Source organism: Chiroxiphia lanceolata, chromosome 2, assembly GCF_009829145.1.
Source record: "Chiroxiphia lanceolata isolate bChiLan1 chromosome 2, bChiLan1.pri, whole genome shotgun sequence".
NCBI lineage: Eukaryota > Metazoa > Chordata > Aves > Passeriformes > Pipridae > Chiroxiphia > Chiroxiphia lanceolata.
In genome coordinates, this window is record NC_045638.1 from 54,000,767 (window position 1) to 54,020,481 (window position 19,715).

The 19,715-nt window shown below is 36.0% G+C and overlaps 1 protein-coding gene across 3 annotated transcripts in view; it reads left to right on the forward strand.

Annotated features, from left to right (window-relative positions):
* Positions 1–505: 505 nt before the first annotated feature.
* The window catches only part of KLHL1 (kelch like family member 1), a 191,181-nt gene continuing 171,971 nt past the window's right edge, over positions 506–19,715 (forward strand). For 2 of the 3 annotated variants that reach the window (XM_032680439.1, XM_032680438.1), the window contains exon 1: positions 506–1,050. In XM_032680439.1, the coding sequence (XP_032536330.1) occupies positions 569–1,050 (482 nt within the window). In that variant the 5' untranslated portion in view covers positions 506–568. Of the gene's footprint in view, positions 1,051–2,934; positions 2,958–19,715 lie in introns of those variants that run through there. The other variant, XM_032680440.1, reaches the window with a different exon arrangement.

Sequence of the window (19,715 nt, forward strand, 5' to 3'; positions counted from 1 at the left end):
GGCTTCCAAGTGACTTTTTCCTCTCTGGCTGCACTCGGTCACGGAGATCTCGGAGACTGAGGAAGTGCCACCTGCCTCCCGCTGTGGCTGCTGCCGCCGCCGCCGCTCCTCTCCGGGCTGTAGCTCGCTCTCCCGTTAATCAGACGAGAGCGTTGTCGCAGCCTCCCTCACCCACACTTCCCTCGCAAGTGCCCGTCTCCCCTGAGAGGTGTCTCTCATGTCTGCCTCTTTCTCCTCCCCTTTCCACTGATCTCCGTGCAATTCTCGTCAGCTCTGGACATCTCTCCCTCTCTCTCTTTCTCCCTTCCCTGCTGGGTGTCTCTACCTCCTCTTGGCTCTATCCATCCATCCTCCCTTTCTCTCTGCACGGGTGTGTGCGCGCATCTCTCTCCTCCCGGCGGCTGCCACCCCTCGCCCTACAAGCGCAGCGCTGCCCGGAGGAGCCGTCGCCGCCGCCGCTGCCGGGAGCGGGGCCGCCCCGCGATCCCGCCACCGCCGCCGCCTGGCCCTGCTTGGCCGCCGTGAGTCCCGCCTCAGCCCGCGCCCGTCCCCCGCCCGCCGCGGCACCATGTCCGGCTCCGGCAGGAAAGACTTCGACGTGAAGCACATCCTGCGCCTCCGCTGGAAACTGTTCAGCCACCCCTCGCCGGCGGGAGGCCCGGCGGGGGGCGGCTGCCTGCCGCCCGACAGCAGCTTCGAGCACTGGGGACCGAGCCAGAGCCGCCTGCTGAAGAGCCAGGAGAGAGGCAACGGCGTCTTCTGGAAGAAATCCGCCTCTTCCTCCTCGGCGGCCACCACGGCCAGCCCGCCCAACGGGACGCTGCTGCCCGCCGGCGGCCGGCCGGCCACGGGGCACGGGCCGGGACCGCCGCCGCCTCGCACCGTCTTCTACGTGGAGTCCCTGGAGGAGGAGGAGGCGGAGGCGGTGCCCGGCGGGATGGAGGTGGCCTGCGAGCCCGAGAAGCCCCTGGCGCCGCCGGAGCGCGAGGAGGCACCGGGGGGCTGCGCGGATGGAGGCGGCCGAGCAACAGGTGACGGATGCGGACACAGGTAGGACCGCGGCGGCTCCAGCGCCACCTGCGCGGTCGGTCCGCGGGGGGTCATCGCCCTCCGGCCGTGGGGGCATTGACGGGGCGGGGGCGCGGCCGGGCCGGGGTGCCGGCGTTGTGGCGGGAGGGTGCGGGGAGGCTGGGGGGCAGAAGGGAAGTTCCTCCGTTTGAACTGGCAGGGTTTTGGGGTGGAGGGGCACCCTGCGGCGCGGGAAGGGCAGCTGGGGGGCTGCCCGAAGGTCCCGGGAGAGAGCGACCAGCCTCATGGCCAAGGTGTCGCGGTCCAGGGATGCTGCCCCTGGCCTTGCCCCTGCCCCGGCCTGCGACTGCCCCTGACCTGCCCCTGTCTCCGTCCCGGCTCCTGGGCTGTCCCTGCCCGCGAGGTGGCCCGAGAGCCTCTCGAAGCCGGTGCCCCGCGCTGGGGATCGTCTCTACCCAACTTTCTCAGAAGTTCATTAAAAGGCTAGCGGGGAGGTGATATTGTTCAGAGTATTGGGGGATGCCAGATGAAAGCTCAAAAGTAAAAACGTTCACTTTCCTGGAACTCGGTGACTAAACCGTGTTACAGCCTACATCAGAGAAAAATAAGAATTAGTTTTACGAATCATCAACCGAGTGACACCTGAGAAGATGTAAGAGCAAGCAAGACACATCCAACTTCTTGTGTTTCTGTTAATGTTGGATTGCTTTTCTTTGTCAATCCTGCCCTCCTCACCCCCAGCTGAAAAAGAAATTAAAATCATTAGAAAAAGGAAATGTAGCTAACACAGAGTTTTCAGAAACACTCTGATTCAGATAGTCCTGAGGGTAAGATGATTCATTGCTTTAACTCTGCTTGCCCCCACTTCCCCATGGTTAAAATTGCTTCAATTTAATTTCCCTTGTCTTTTTTTTCTTTTAAACTATAGAAAAAAAAATGTACAGTTCTGTTTCTAAACAGAAATGAAAAAAAAAAATTGTATTCTTCATATTGAAAGTAAAACATAAAGTAATAAATATTTTATTAGATGGAGAGACAGCACTGTGCATGTGTTTGGATTAATACGGTTGTAGATAAACGTGCATGTACATGTAAATTTGAGTATTTTAAGCTTTTTCAGAGACCCCCCAAAGCATATATTCTCTCCTTGAATCTCTTTATTTTTTGTTAGTTAGCATAGTTTATTTCATAGGACCTACCTAATTTACACATGTGGAATAGCTGATAAGTGACTTAGAGTATATTTTTAAAGGAAAAGCAATACTGAAGTTTTTATGAACATTGAAAATTATTTTGAGCAACAAGAAGGATTCAATACAAATTGTTATCGAGGTACACTATAAAGACATAAAAATACCCCTTAAAATACCCCTTCAAGGTTTTTGAACTGAAGAGGTTAAAACCTAGTACAAATATAATTTCATTCTATGGACTTTATATCAGGTGTGTCACTGATCTGAGAATCTGTAGAGATCTGCATACTGGCAGAAGCTTACTGAGTTTTGATGGCACTACTTGATTTGTCCATAAAAGTTGACTTGCTAGAATGTGTGACTCTGTGACAATGTGTATCTGATTACTGCTCTTACTGCTTTTGATTTTAATAATCAATTTATTCCATGTTCTTCATTCATTGCTACTGAAACAACACGTCTAGACATCATAGTTCTTTTGAAGGAACATGCTAAAATTTGTTCAGATTTAAAATAACTAAGTCAGGAAAGACAATTTTATTGTTAATGAAAGTGCCTCCTTTCAAGATACAAAAATGTTTAGGATAGTTTTAGAGTCTAAGGCTTGCTTTTCTGTTTCTGCATCATAGAACCTGTATGAACTTTGAATGCTGTGACAAGTAGTCAAGTGCTGCAAAAGTGGCAGTGCTGTGCTTGAAAGTTCTGTGGGCCAACAATTTTCTACTGCCCTGTCAGGTTATGTCTCACTCCTTCTGTAGATTAGTCTTTTTATCAATGTGCCAACTTCTTTATTTCACTGTGACTATAGAATATGTAAACTACTGTTCAGTCTTGAATGAAAGATACTATCATATACATAAACTGATGAGTAGGCATATACCTGGATTTTTGGCACAGAGGTTGTAAAATTGATAACTCCTAAATTTCCATAGTATTTTGTCCTGCACATATTTAACAACTACTTTAACATTTTGGGACTGTTTGGAAAACAATATTTTTGTTATGTGAAAATGTTGAGACTTCAACATTTGATTATGATCTAATATAGACCATGTGGACATTGTTTCAAATGTTGTGAACAAGAGGTCTCTGGGCAATATTAGCTAGGTTCCCAGTGGTAGGTCAACCTGAGGAGCAGGTTGACAAATTGGCTTTGCTTTTATGCTTACGATTAATAATTTTTTGTTATATCTACTATTAATATGTATGCACAAGAGAAAGCTACTTTTTTTTTTTGTTTTATTGTCTACTTGAGATCTTGATATCCTTGTACCCCAAAAAAGTTTTGGTTGGTTTTTTGCTTGTCTGTTTTGGTTTTGTTTGTTTATTTTTGTTCTGTTTTGGTTTCTCTTTAATGTTTTGTTTGTTTGTTTTTATTTTTCCCAGTTGCTCCCCTCAGCTTGAATTTTGTACTGGAATCCTTTTTCAGCTCATCTTATATGCAGAATTCCTGGGTTTGGCGGGTTTTTTGCATTTTTAGTTATTGTTTTCACATTTAAGTTAAACACTAAGGTGAATGATCTTGAAATCTTAATTTAAATTTTAATATTCTATTAGATATTGTGGGATTTATTTAATGAGAGATTGTGGCTGCATAATAATAAGCACATTCTATTTTATTGATTTGAGGTTTTTGCATGCTTCTGAAGAACATCCTATCATGTCAATTGTGCAGGTACATACATACTTAAGGTTCTGTGGATAGTCCCGTTGGCATTAAGAAGACTGAAGGGTTAGACCATGCATATTAAAAAGTACTTGCCTAATTGTTCTATATTCCATATTGTATCCATAAAAACAAAAAAAAAAATTTAGAGTTAGCAATTAGTGTTTGAAAACTTTGATTGTTTGAAATTGCTTGAAAACATGCATATCAAGTTCGTTAGAGGTGGTCTGACAAAATTGTCAATAGCTGCAGTGCATAATTAAACAGATTCTGTTTTGATCTTCGTTTTCTAAGACAAAGCTGTTAGGAAAAAAAATCTATGAAATGAATTCATAATTAAGATTTATAAATCATCCACAAAATGCTTGGAAAACACCTGTTTAAAGATTTGCTATATAGTCATCAGCTGTCCTCTCAATTTATAATGGAGACCTTACATGATCACAATAGCTTTTTTTATGTGACATGTCAATTAACCCTCAACATGAATGGTATTCACCTAATAAGCAAAGAGTCAGTATTTTAATCCCTCCCTCCTCAGTGAATGGTAGCGTGTTTTGCTTGATTTACATTGTCCAAATCCTGTGAAGATGTAATTACTCAGGAGCCCTCAGCACTGTTCGCCACAGACTAGTAACAGGTTTATCTTTGCAACAGCCCTATTTTACAATAGGGGGTAAACCAGAAAGAGAGATAAAAGTAAGAAAGAATTAATTGACTGGTTTCAGAGCATATAGCATTTTTCTTCTACTGCTTTCTATGTTCTCTGTTGTACCCATAAATTATGAGCCCTTCTGCAAACCAGTCCCAGACTCCTCTGGTTGTGTGCAGGAAGAATGGGGAACATGGGATTCAATTAACATTTTCTTTAAGAGACAGCTCCAAGAGGGGTATGCTAAGATATGCCTAACCCACATAAAGCAAGTACTGACAATGCAGAATTCTTTCATAAAACATACAAGAATTTGAAAATACAGCTTCTGAAAGAAGATGGCAAATCCTTCCACCATTAGTGATCGTAAAGGAAGAAGTGAAAGGGCTGAGTACTGTGCCCTCCTCACACAGCAGAGTCTCACACTCAAATCTTGCTTCACTAGAAAAAATCATGAGGAAAGCATCTTACGCTGTTTCTGTTGAGTTTGTCACCATGAAGTAAAAAATTCAGTATTAGTGGGAAACCAGAAGGTTAATAAGTGAGAGCATGGTTTTGTAATTCAAACATTAACTGAGAAATTTAGTTTACAAGTCTCCATGGTCAAAACTATTTATTTAAATTAAATCATTATTTGATAAGAAATAAGAACGATCAGGGTAGAATCAGAAACATAAAAATTTGTGTAAATGTGTAAAATATAGTATCAAAGCTTTTGTATAAGCAGTTCTTTTGTATTTTTCTGTTCTGAGCGCACAAATCCTGTTTTGATGGTTTTTACCCATTAGTCTTTCCCACTTTCATGTCTTCCTTCTTTTCTCCTAGCAACCTACAACTTTGTGGTTAGCATGCTGCTGTACAAAGTTACGAATTTGAAACCTGTCAGGATAAGCAACAATCTCAATGCAGCTTTCTAATTTAATGAGAAAATATTTTGGTCAATTCAGAAAATGTAGATAAAATTATCATCAAAATTTGCAACTTAAGTACTTAATGTACTGTTGCATGTGTATCTAGACTCAAGAGAGGATTTCAGTCTCTGATTTCTAAGTAAATGGGGCTTCCCATTTACGGCTTTGATCTTGGTACCTGAGCTTACAAAAAGAGAGGAATCAAGATACCTTCCTTATGTCTTAGTCTATCCTGTGAGCTCTCACATCTTTAAATATTTTCACCAGTGATCATGGCTATGGCCTTTCTGAGGTGCTATCCAAATTGGAACCATGGCTTCTGCTGTGATAGCCACATCCTAAAATTAAGTACTAAAGAAGTAAAATTTATAGCTGCTTATGTTTTCCATTGACTTGGCTATCTCATGTAGAAGGCTTTGTAAAGAATGTAATTTAATGCTCAGGGTGGAATATAGATCACACAACTCCACATTTCTAGGTTATGGAATCAGAAGAGAATAATTAATTTCTTTTTTGACTTGATTATGAAACTTTTAACAATGGTTATATAACTTTTATGCTTTTATACTTTTAACTTTCACAACAAAAGAGGCAGGGTTCCTACACAACACAGGCCACAGACCTGTCTCCTCCAAAGTTCTTATTCATTCTCAGAGGATCTGTGTTCGGTGCATGGGATGCAAAATAATCTGGTGATAAAAATAGTGCAAGATCACATAGCTAGAGACTGTATGTATATGTGGATGGCATTAACTAAATTACAAGGAAAATCTAGGTCTAGAATTTCCTCACTGTAAAGTCTGGCTTTGCTACTCCTAGAACAACATTTCTAGATCTAGGTGTTTAGCGGCTTTGTTTGCTGTTTTATTTTGGGGTTTTTTTCTAACAAAAGAAGCAGAACAACACATAAGTAACTTTATACGCTGTCATTTTTTTTGTCCGTTACGTGGATGCAGGACTGAAACTTGAGGATTCACTGTATACCCCATTGCCACTTAACTGATAGAATAATTGATAGCAATTTTTATGTGGACAATTACAATAATAATTGCATACTCTCTGAAGAAAGACTAAGGAATTCAACAGCTGAAGGGATGGCAAGTCTTTGGAGTCTTCTGCTGCATTTGGGATTCTAGTGACAAGCAATGAGTCATATATTTTCTACTTAGTGTTACCAAACTTTCTTTTGTTACATCCTCTTTACACTCTTTTTGTATTGAATTTGTGTCCTCCTGGATCTTATTCTAGCTTTTTTTCTCCTTTCCATAGTCTCAAAGGATTCCTGATTGCCTTATTCAAATTCTGGGTACCTCACGCAGTGTTACTAGATTTTACTGACTTCTCTTACCATCTGCCTTGTTGATTTACTCAGCAGGTTATTTACTGTCCATTCCTTCCCATATCTTGTCCTAGATCCTGCCAAAAATAAAGTCAAATTTCTCCTAGTTCATTAACAGCTTCTTGGACTGCTCATTCTGTTTCTATTTCCTAATCTTTGAATTTCATTATCGTTTGCACCTTCCTGTAGCTCCTTTGTCAGTTTTAACAGAATCACCTCAGCTCCCAGTTTTACTTTGTTCTCTGACCTGTTTCATCAGCTGCTGCCAAGTTGATGGTACTATTTGCTATATTTAATGGGTCAGCAAGACACTAGTTTGAGTAATTTGTTCAGTCCTTGATGGGGATTTGTCTCATCTCCTTTCTTTCTTAGATGCAGAATAAGGTGAATTATCTTCCAGACGTCCCTATTTTTCTTCATTGAGTGTAACAGTAGTCTAAAGTGGCTAGTTGAGGTTTAAATGTTCAATTTAAATATTTAATATTTGATTAAATTTGAGGAAATGAACATCATTTGAAGTCTACATTGCAAATTCAAACCGTTCTAAAAGGGTAGAATAAAAGGATAGCGTTAATTGAATCTTGGTACATTTTCATAGTGTAGTAAAGGTCATATCTATCTTAGTAAAGATCATATCTATTATCTCAATAAAAGTATGGATGCTGCTCCAAAACATGGGCCCATTAAATGCACTAGAAAGCAAGACTTGACAGGTTTTTTGGTTGTTGTTATCTGTGTACTTTAAACATTGACAAAACCGATTTTTTTTTTCTTCTGGACTTATTTTCAGAAAAAAAACAGTTGAAATAATAGATATGATCTTTTCATTTGTTGCACTTGACCCATGAAAAATATCAATTTTAATTAATTAAATAAAATGGAAAATAAAGGATGAGGGTGAGTATTTAATTCTCAGAAACAAACCAACAGAAAAACACAGAGAGAATTAAGACTTGGTTCAATGTGGCATGTGTTCCAAAGTTTGCACTGATTTGCTTCAACTTATTATGTTAAAATTTAATGTTAGAAGTGAAACATGTAAGATTAGATCTGGTTGAAAATAGGAGATTTTATATTTTGACCTTTACCATTATCTCAAAATAAATTTGAAGGAGAGAAATTTCTTTTTCAAAACTTAAAAATTGTTTTTTGAATCTGAACTAACAAGCTTTGTCAAACTGAATTGATTGTCTGAGTTTAATAAGTCACTGATGTTCTTATTGTCTAATTAAGGCTTAATTCGTGGAATGCATAACTACCATTCTTTCTTTTTCTAACTATATCAGTCAGGTTTTCTGGTTTACTATGTCTTATCAACATTAAAATATTCAACCTTTTGTAACATGTTTATTTGTCTGTCGTGGGTTTTTTCCTCCCTCTCATTCTAACCATATGGAGAAAGCATCATTGTTTTGACCTTGGTATCTTTTTGCTGCTATTTAGTGTTGCTTTGTGCAAAACTCATAGAGGAACATAAAACCAAATCAAATAAGGGATCACAAAAGATCCTTTCATCTGAACGGGTAAAATCATGCATACCCTCTTTGCAGAATATGGTCCTAACCCTATTTGGGCTCTTAATTCTTTCTAGTGATTCTTCAGTGGTGTGATTCATACCTATAAATAGAATGTAGAAATATGTAAAGAGACTTTCTGTTCTTAAATAGACTTCTGACTGCCTATGGCGATCTAAGTTCTTTTTATTTTCTAGACCAGTCAGGTGCATCACTAATCAGCTTTCAGACTGATCTGGTTCCCCACTTTTTCTCATATTCTTTGTTATTTCTCTGCTTACAAATTGGAATCTGTAAAATTAGTATAAATCCATCCACTACTAATCTCCACATGCATTGCTATATTTTTATTCATGCAATCAAGTTATGATAGTTTGTGAATGTCTGAAAGACTATTTTTACAAAGTTATTTATATTGTAGAATTTTATAGTACTAATCATGCTAAATGTAAACCTTCTGTATGTAGTGTCTAGTGGCTCTATTTATGCAAGCTGAATTATCTTCTGCCAGTTGTTTTGTCATGATTTTTATTATTAACTTGTCCACAAAGATAACCTACTTTTTTATCAATTATCTGAAGTTCAGAACAAAAATACCCCAAAATAAATACCACCTCCACTCCAAAGTAGTAATAGTAAGGACAACTCCAAAATATATGAGAAATTGAAAATAGGGAGAGAAGAGAAAGAAGGGGAGAAAGAAAGTAAACAATATGAAATAAACAAAAGAAAGTAAACAATATGAAATAAACAACCCAATATATTCAACTAGTGAGAACAATTTTTTTTTTAATATTTTTAGTCTTCTGTTGATAGACAATGAGAACTTCAAACTACAGTACTATTCAGAAGATTTTTTTAATGGAAAAAGCTTCAATAAAGTATTGTTAATCAACAATACCTTCACCAACATATTTGATGAATTAATCCTCCTGAATTAAGTTTTTGTATATCTTGACCCTCTTATTTTAATTTGAAGATTAATGACTTTTTTTTGAAAATATAATAGTTTTTGAGACAATTGAAATGTAGATGAAAGTGAATGCTTCTGTATACTCTTCGTCTGGTATGGAAATGGAATTTATGAAAACTGCTATGAAAGGGATTGAAGAGGAAAGCCTTGTTCACATGCAAAATTAAGAACAGGAGTTGTATCAGTTAGAATGCGTCATATGTTTCTTTTGCCCCCAGTACTTTCATTCTAGTCAGTAAGGACTAAAGAATGAAATAAAGCATATGCTTCGTAAAAATAAAGATGAAAAAAGTCTTAGATGATTCACCCATATGTTACAGAAGGTAATTAGAATGCACAATAATCTTGGGGAAAAAAAATCCTCTGGAAAAATGAATATGGAATAGTATAACTTGATATCCTGTCATAAGAATAATCAACAGAGGTATCAAGTAGGATCAAATGTCTAGATAGCATTCTGCAGAAGTGTTGCGCTTAGTACAAAGCAAGTAAAATATGAATGAACTATTCCATACTGCTACTAAAATTTAATCACAGGAGTAGATGAACAGATACATAGCCTACAAAACAAGATTCCTATTCTCTATTCAGTTTTGGTAGAGCCTCAGCTTCATTGTATTGTCTAGGACAATCAAGAAACATATGGATTGTTTCAAGAAATTCTGAGTAAAAAAAATCACTATCATTTTAGGAAACATGTTGTACCAAGAAAAGATTGTCATAGGAAAGAAACTTTATTTTATTTTACAAATACTGATATACAGGAACAGATTTCCTGGGAGGGGTATGGACTATTTGATATCTAGGATTATGAGAATAAGCTAGTCAAATATCTGTCAACCCTAACATGTTTAAGCATGACAATCCTTTTGCCTTGAAGAAAGAAGCACATCAAATAGTCTCTCACAAAGTGTCAGTCAGTATCTTTCTGTGAAAAGGTTACCCATGCGCATGCTGACAAAGATTAAAAAAAACCCTAACCTTTCATATGGCATGAAAAATTTTTAAAGCAATCTTTGAATATATCTACTAGAATTTAAGTATCTCCTCTCTTTACATTTTATGGCTTCATCTTGCTCTTCCATTGGAGTACTGTGGTGTGCCAGATCTCATGACTATTCATAAACAAAATCAGTCCCCATCATGTTAGGCATTTAACATAAAGCACATATTCCTATCTTAGAAATCTTAGCATTTAAAGAAATTATGCTAATTGAAATTAAATGCCAATACTATTACTTGTGGGGGGGTTGTTTTTGAGCAAATGTATAAACTGAAACTGGCTATTTTGAATCTGAGTCCTTAAAAGCATGACCCTATATCTTCATCAAATAAATGTTAGAGTAAAATATATTTATCCATAGTGCTCATAAGAAAATGAAGTTTAAGTGCATAATGAAAACTTGTGTGTTTAGTTCCTCAAACTCTTTTTAATTTTGTAAAATTTAGTGTGTTCCTTTTTGTGCACAATCGTCATTGTTATGTCCCCAATTATCCCACTCAGTGTCATATTTCTCATTACATTATCTTAAAAAGATTATGGAAATACAATGAAGTTTATTGCTTCCAGATAGTGAATAAGATACAAAATAAAGACTTAAAAGTAGTTGTGTATAGTTTCCTGATAGCACTAAGTAATCTCTTGTGCCATCTCTCTCACCACCATGAAAGTTCTTAGGTCGATTTCTCTTCAGGTGAAACTGTTTTCATGACAGGCTTCAAACATTACTAAAACTGAGAGTTGAAATAAGATCTTTTTATGTACTAGACTCTTAATCCTCTCATAAGAAGAGAGCACACAGCATTAAGAATGTAACTCACAGGATCAAACCTGGTTGTCAAATCAAGGAAATTGCTGTCTGAAATGTCCTGCTTCCTTTATAGTGGTGATTGGGAATTATGTAGCAAAAAAGGGGCAGAGAGTAATTAAGAAAGGAAGGAATGTGCCTTGTTTTATGAACTCTAATCCAAGAAACTCACTTCAGAAGGAGAAAATCATTGGAAGGTTTCTTTCCAAATTTCGGTTATTAAGAACTCATACAGATGTTTCTTAAGTCTTTGGTTTGGTGTTGAAATTAATTCCTTTGTGCCTGACAAGAACATTTGGAAAGTTTCAGTCCAAAAAAATCAAGATACAGAAAACTGAAAAATAGTGAGTTTAATTACTCTCAAAAATAGAACTTGGAAAGAACGGGGTTTTTTTCCTCCTGCAGTCTAAGTGTTCTATTACAACAGAGATGTATCTAGGCATATGTTATTTTGCAAGGTGAAGTCAAATAACTTCTCTCTTCCCTTTTCATGTAGTCTAAACAGAGCCACCCTGTAATTCCTACAGATTACTGTACTGTAGGAAAAGCTCATTATACTTCAGGATTTGTATTTTGTTTTGCTTTTATATTAGCATATGAAAACAGCAGTTGAAAAAACAAACCCATCCAACAGATGGCTTGTGCATTCTGCTACAAGCAGATGATAGGTTCTCTGTCTAGTTTATGCAGATAACATTGTCTGCTACAAGTTTTGAGGAAAGTACTATTATGGCAGCAAAATGTCAATATATCTTTTCTCTTTTTTACATTAAGCGATGCAAGAATCTTCATATTTCAACATATGAACAGTTGTATGTTTCTGTATATATAAATCTAGATAGATAAGCATGAAACAATAATAATTTCTAGAAGTGTTGCTGCCTCTCTTTTCAAATGTCATGATTTGATTATATGTCGCAAACTTTGCTGTTGGGTCCGCAACACTGTAATAAAACTTATATGTCTGCATGTTTGAGCATATTGAAATGACAAGTAGATGGGTCTGACTTTCCTTGCTGATTTGTATATACTTTTAAAAAAATTTTTTTCATTATTTATTGCAATTTTTTCATGGAAAAACCCTACGAATAATTATATTACCTTTTTTACCTTCCAATAAAAACACCACATTGGAGGAGACTCTGGTGGAGCTCAGAAAAGTAGAGTTCCCCTTTGAGTGCAGGTGAAATTTAATTTTTCTAAGATTCTTTACTGTTACCATAACAGGCAATCCTTCTGTCAGAAATTGAATTCCAGCATCATATCAGAGTAAACAGCAGTTGTAATTACTCCTTTACCACTTTTGTAGAGATTTTTCTCTTCAGGAACAGAACACTGTCTGAAAACATATGTTAAAAAATGCACCAAACTTCTTGTCATGTACAGTAGACAAGTTTCAGACTATCAAAACTCAGTCTAAATTTGATCTAACTTAAAGATTATTGGTTTCTCAAGAACAGGTGTTGTTCCTGATGACTGTTTCTGTAAATGTGTTCCACGCCTTGTCTTTGCTGTACAGTATTTCAGAAAATCTTGAAAGGTTATGTGCATTTTTGCCATAACCTTTGTTTCCCAATCCTTGATTTGCTTTATCTCATGCTAATTCGTATAATAATGTCTGATTTTTAAGTTTTTTAAATGAGTCCTTGCAGCAAATTTCTTTAGTCTTGCTTGAAAATTAATGAAAACCAAAATGTGTTAAAAGTAGTAAAAACTAATCCCGGTGTATACAATTTGATCATTCTGTTCTAATTCAATGTGCTATGGGTCAGTCAAAAAAGATCTGAAGTTTCTTTTCTGTACACAAAGCAGAGATGAACATGAATTTTCCATGAAAATATCTTTTGTAAGAAAATAGTGTTTTATTAAAAAATAGTGAAAAGAAGTGATTCCACTGCTACCACTTACTGATTTAAAATTAATAATTAAGATTTTCAAAAGTACTGAAGCATCTTCTGTGGCATATGAACAAAATCCTACAGTCTCATTTTAAAAAAAAGTGTGTTTCATAGAACATAATTAGATAGTTAATAGCCCTGAAGAGGGTTACAAAAACTAGTACTAAATTATTCAAATGAATATGTTTAATTGAGCTGAGTAGGACTTTTTATTTAGTAATTTGTAAACTTGTTCATGAAATCATTCAGGTTCTGACTACATTATTAGAACTTTGGAAAATTATTACAGAATCACAGAACATGCTGAGTTGGAAGGGACCCACAAGGATCATGGTGTCCAACTCCTGGCCCTGCACAGGACCATCCCCAAGAGTCACACCAGATGCCCAAAAGTATTATCCAAGCACTTCTTGAACTCTGTCAGGCTTGGTGCTGTGACCGCTTCCCTGGGGAACCTGTTCCAGCACCCAACCGTCCTCTAGGTAAAGAACCTTTTTCTAATATCCAACCTAAACCTGCCCTGACACAACTTCAGGCTGTTCCCTTGGGTTCTATCACTGGTCACCTCAAAATCCCATCAAATGGTTCAAGAGGTGGTTGCAACTTTAGTGGAAGAGGGGAAATATATTTTATTATTAATTCTGAGATCACAGATACTGTTTTGGGGAATTTGGCCACCACATGAATGTTTTTAAGTTGTGTATTTTTTTTTGAGCACATAAGTCCTTCTTCCCTGTGTATAGTTATCTCACTTCAGTGATCTTTTGTTTTTTAAAGTTGCCTATGTTTATGCATACTTGCTATGTGATTGAAAACAGGCAAGGATTTCAATAACAATAATAAGTTTTAGATGGATGGACTTTAGAGTATTCCATGCCTTCTGAAGAAATATGCTCAATTAATCTTATATTAAAATTTATAATTTAATATTAATGTAATATTTCAATTTTTTTTCACTACTGCTGATCATTAGTAAGAGAGTGTCAAAAGGGAATGAACCTTAACAGTCTTATATAAGAAACACTGTTTTTGTTAAATGTTTAATAGGGGCAAAAAAGCAGTATTATTCTTCTGCTAAACTTTTTGTTACATGCTGTGTATTGTCCCTGCTCTGTGACCTTTTAAAATGGCATTTAATTTTAAATCTCTAAATTACATTAGAAATTAACTTCTGAGATTAAAACAGCAATACTTAGAACGACAATAAATAGTAAATTTAGGAAAAATAGCATGCAAGCAAGAGGAAGAGTACTAGATTTTTAATAAGCCTCTTCAGACTACCGCAACTTTTCTTACTATTACTTTTGTGTATTGGATTATCAGGTCCCAAACAATTCAACAACTTTTCCAAATTTTCTGTGCTAAACCTGCAGGCAGTTGATTCCTTATACATTCCCCATTAAACTGTATTTATCTCAACCCACAAATTTTCTACATTTTGTGCTTCTGATTCTCTCCCTGATCCTACTGCTAGGGGAGTGAGCGAGTGGCTGCGTGGGGCTTGGTTGGTGGCTGAGTTTAAAACATGACAGTGTAAAAAAAAAAATTATTTATTAGGATAAGTATCCAAAACAATTATGTTCACACAAGTTTTGTAAATCATTTTTGAAAAGGACAGCCTATATACCCCCACTAAAGTAATTTGTGGAAGGATAACCAAAGTCTCTGAAGAGATAACAGAAAATCTTGTTCTACTTTGACACAAAGAAGAAAAATTTTATTTTTAAGGAATCAAGCCTCACTAGTTCTGGAATTATTTGTTTGATTTTATTACATTTTTATGTTTCATGTATGCAGCAGAATTTTAACTTCTAATTAAAATGTTAACAGTCAAGTAATGCTTAAAAACTAGCTTCCTGCTGTTGATTGTTAGAACTCTAATAGTTTAATTTGTGATAGACCATAAATTACTGTATAATAGGTTCTTTTAGCTGAAAGAATAGATTTGAGAAAATATAAAGCAAAACAAATGGAAAAGATAGTTGTGAGAAGAATGTGAACTGTCATCATGGCAGTTTAATTCATTTTACTTTATAGCTACATCAGTTTAGGAGCATTTGCAAGGAGAGTTATTGTATGTCAGAAGAGAAACAGTAATATTTTAAGGTAGGTCAACTTTTTAACTTGCTACCATGTGCTCATATCCAAAGACTAAAAGCTGTAAATCTTAAGAGTTTCACTCTATTCAATAAAATAGAAGAATGAAAGATGTTAGTTGTCTTATAGTATCCAATATTCTTGATATACATCTAGGTTAGAATCCACAGACCTGAAAAGCTATCTGAAAGAAGCTTTGCTTGGAAGGGATTCACTTTGTTCCAAGACTTGGTCTGGAATGAAACGTGAATTGTCTACAGATGATATTATTTTGTTGCTTAGAAGATTTTCAAGTGTGAAGCAGAATATTCATTTTGGTAAAAGAAACTGAAACTTCAGTAATGTGTAAAGAAAAGGCATTTTGAGGTTCTCATGCTACAAGGGAAGCAGGATCAGAATTCTTGAGTGAGATCATCATTGAGGTAGAGTATCTCAATTCATTTTAGCCGTTTACATTTAGATTACCAATTTCAGCATGTCTTCCTATGCTCTATAGTCAGTGAAGAGAAGTACGTGCTTGAAGCCATGGCTCAGTTAGCATATATCAGATGGCTACAGTAGTATGGATTGGATCGTCCTTAAGAAGTAATTAGATTTCTCTGCTGCCCATTCTGTGTTTCCATAAAGATTCTCTATGAATAGAAAAATGGAGACTACACTGGGGCAAGGCAGATTCTGAATTGTACCCTTCTAATTTGCTTTCATTACCGGGAAGGAAGCCCAAGCCTCATCATGTTATCTAAAATGATAGAAGGAATGAATTAAAAGAAAATAAACATTCTTTTAAAGGTAGAAGAATATTTTTTAGCTGTCTTTCATATATAGGTGGTGTTACTTCAAATTACAGCTACTACTACATAAAAAAACACATTAGGATGAAAATGTAACTCAGAAAGTTCTATGCAGAAGATGATAGAAAACAAGATTTACACAAGAAAATTATAGAAGCTACTTTAAAATGAAAATTCTATACAGTAGAAAAGCTTATACAAAATGAAAATTTCAGAAGGTAAATACAATTTTTAAAGCTACTCTTGCAATTGAAAGTGTTATTTGCAGTCCAATGCACATTTTTTTACCTATGGAGAAGTAAAAAAACCTCAAAACTTTTTAACATTACAGCATTGCTGAAACATCTGCATTCATGAATTTGAGTTATTTTTAAGTGTGCTTAAGAGCTGGATTAAGAATTTCATGTAGAGATACTGTTTAGAGATACTGGATGAACATTTTTGAGTTCAAACAGAACGTATTCAGATTGAGGCCCAACCTTAGAGGGCCTAAAGCTACTGGCAGTTCTGCTACCAGTATTGACTAAAATGAATTTCATCTCTTGTGACCAGTAGTGCCTAATCAAATTTTGAGATTGACCAAGTCTAACTAATTGAAAGTTTTGAAAGAAAGTTTGTAACAATTTCATTTCATTGGAACTCAAAAGTTTTTTCTTTTTCTTCCTCTTATTCATTGACCAGAAATAAATTTATAATAAATAAATGAGAAAAAAAAAGCATCAGAAAAGCATCCCTGTAAAGCACTGAAGCAATAATATGTGTATTTCTTTCCTTTCTGGTAAATACACTTGCTCTCTTTTAAACAGAACTTATCACAAGCTCAACTCTTGTCTTAATATTTTATAACCTTAAACCTTATAAAATTTTAACTCTGATATAAAAGTTTAATACATAGCAGAGGATAGTTGCTGAATAAGAATGTTTTGAAAGGAGTTCTTTAGCACAAAGAAAAAAGCACTGAAGTAATTTGTGAATATTTCATGTTATAAGAACCAGCTTCAATGTCAACCTTCATTTTTTTGACAAAAAAATACCATCAAAAGATTAGTTCTAACCTTTGGAAAAGGTTACTTCAGTAATACCAAGCAGGGAAGCATATGAAATGTTTGCAAGCCTTTGTGTTTTTAGTTTACATGTTTCTGATGTCAATTAAAAATATCATCACTCAGGGATAAGTGCATTTCAGAATAAGCATTGTTAAAACCTTTATCCTCCAGAAAGTATTTTAAAGGAAAACAAATAGGGGAAAAACGATTAATATGTTTTTCAGACTGAAGTCTGCAAACCCCGTTTTATTGTGGGAGTTAAATAGTAGCAGTTGAACTAGTTTTCAATTAATTCTGACTGACTATACCATTTTGCTTGGCTTCAGTGGTCCCACTAAAAATAAAACCCAAAGTCATGAATGAAAACAACAAATTTTACATCCACTTAGAGAGTCATGCCTGAGACCAAGAGTATTTGATCACAGCTGGATGAGGTAATCCATTTATGCCAAGTTCTGCCAGCTGCAAGTAGGCTGCTTAAAGCTGTGTTTGGTTGTCCTATATTAATAATTTCCTGCTCAGCTAGTGTGATTGATGGCTATCCAATGTTTTTGTGTCCAGTCCTCAACTCAGAAATAGCTTCAAGGTCTGAAATGAGGGACGTTTTGTTTTGGTCTGTCATTTCTTTTCTTCCTGTCCATGCCCCAGTTTCTCTGTAGTTTACAGCACTGTCATATGCAGGTCACCTTACCTTACAAGGTGTGGCAAGCATCAATGTAAAGAGAGTTGTATTCTGAATAAAGGAAACATCTTCACAAATGATCTTCCTTTCTTCCTTCCTTTCTCTCTCCCTTTTTTCTCCCTTTTTTCTTCTCATTCCACAGCACTGAGCTGCATTGCTGTCATAGCCTTGTGAAAATACTACTTTATAAACTGCAAACATAATAAAATTGCTGGTCATGACAAATATCTGAAGTCAGTCTTTTCTATTAAGTCGATGTAATGGCTGCAGTATGTACTGTGCTGTACTGAGGAATAAGATTATAGCTTTTGCAAGAACTATACTACCAGTTTTTCCCACAAGTAAATCAGACAACGATAAATTGTCTTCTTCTTTAGGGGTATTCATAAAGTCTCTACTGTGCATTTTTATGGAAGCAGAATTTGCCCAGACTGCTGGAACTTTGCACAGATTCTGTGTACTAGTTTTTCTGTTATTAAGGTCTGTTTCTAATTTCATTGCATACAAATATTCCTGGTGACTTGGAGAAAGTTTGATTCAATAAAATTATATAAAACTGCCTCTTTATTTTACATCTGTAAAGTGTGGAGTTGGAGGACATTACCAATAACTGACTTACTAAAGGAATACACAATACAGGAAAGACAGAAGGAGGGGTAAGATGCTTCCCAAGGTCTGTTCTGCATCATCTTAAATCTATGGCATGTGGTTCAGTAGATGATTATAAGACATATTTCTTTTACATACAATCAGTGTGGTGGAATGTTATGCATTCTAGAATATACATAGCATATATACAAAGAGATGAATTTTCCATTCTCATAGAAAAAAAGATACTGAAAAACTCTTTGAAAGAAACTACCCGTATTTTAAATTTTGAGGAAAAGAATGGTCTTTATTAAGAGAATGCTAAAATAAAGAGGATTAAAATTAAATTACTATCAGATCACCCCTTTTGAGAAATTAAAGACAAAAATTCACTGACAGAGCAAAGATCCCAACATCTGACTTTGAAAGTGGCTGCTAACATATATTAAAATACAGAAAGAGTATCCAATCATATACTGTATTTATTAATACAGTATATTAATAATTGTATATTGTGGATAATTATAAAATTATCCACAATGAATCCAGAGTTTTCTTCTAAGTGGTAATAGCCAATTTTTAGTCAATTTAGAGTGTATTATTTCCCATGCTTGGTGATTCTTCCCTACTCTCCTTCATTCTGCATTTATCAACACTGAATTTAATCTACTTTTGATAACATTCCTATTTATTACTCTATCATTCAGAAGCATGAGATCTTTCTTATACTGCTATGATCAGGTTAGATTTGATTATCATAAATAAAATATTTTTCATACTCATTTTTCTTGGGTAAATAATTAACAACAAACCCAGCACACAGATATTTCAGGGATGCCTCTGTGGAGATCTCTTCATTATGAAAAATGACCATAGATTTCAATCCTTTTCCATTCCAATCTTTCAGCTGATTAATAATTCATTAAAGATCTTCCTCTTCTTTAAAACAGAATGGGTTCTTTCAGAGGCTCTGAGGGGAGAACTTAACAAAAGTATTTTGAAAACAAAGTGCATATCTTATATCATATTCACATAGTTCCTGATCCCTTTACATTACTAAAACTTGTAATCTCTGATTTCCTCCATAGAAGCCAGTTTGAGACTTCCAGATCTAACTTATGTGTTCATTTGCCTATGAATCATGTTCTTATTTTGTTTTTATACCAAGTTCCTTTAACGGAGGTAAGTCAATGACTAGTCCTCTTTTTAAAGTTGATGTTACACCTGTAGCTTCTGTCCATTGTTCTCATACCAAAGGTGATTTAAGTAACATCTTATACCAAAGCAGATTGCTGTATATTTCATAGAAAATTAGTGGATGAATAGAAAATTATCTAGGCAATTTATTGTTTTCTATTTCAAAAATTTATTCCAGCACATTTTCTGTTAGCAATTTCATTTTGTGACTACCTGTCAGATTTTGTTTCCAGTGAAAAGAAGACATCTAGTCAGAGAACATACATGTGACTTAACTCTGTTGTAAATAGAAAATGAGATAGAATAGATGAAAAAAACAAAACCAAACTGA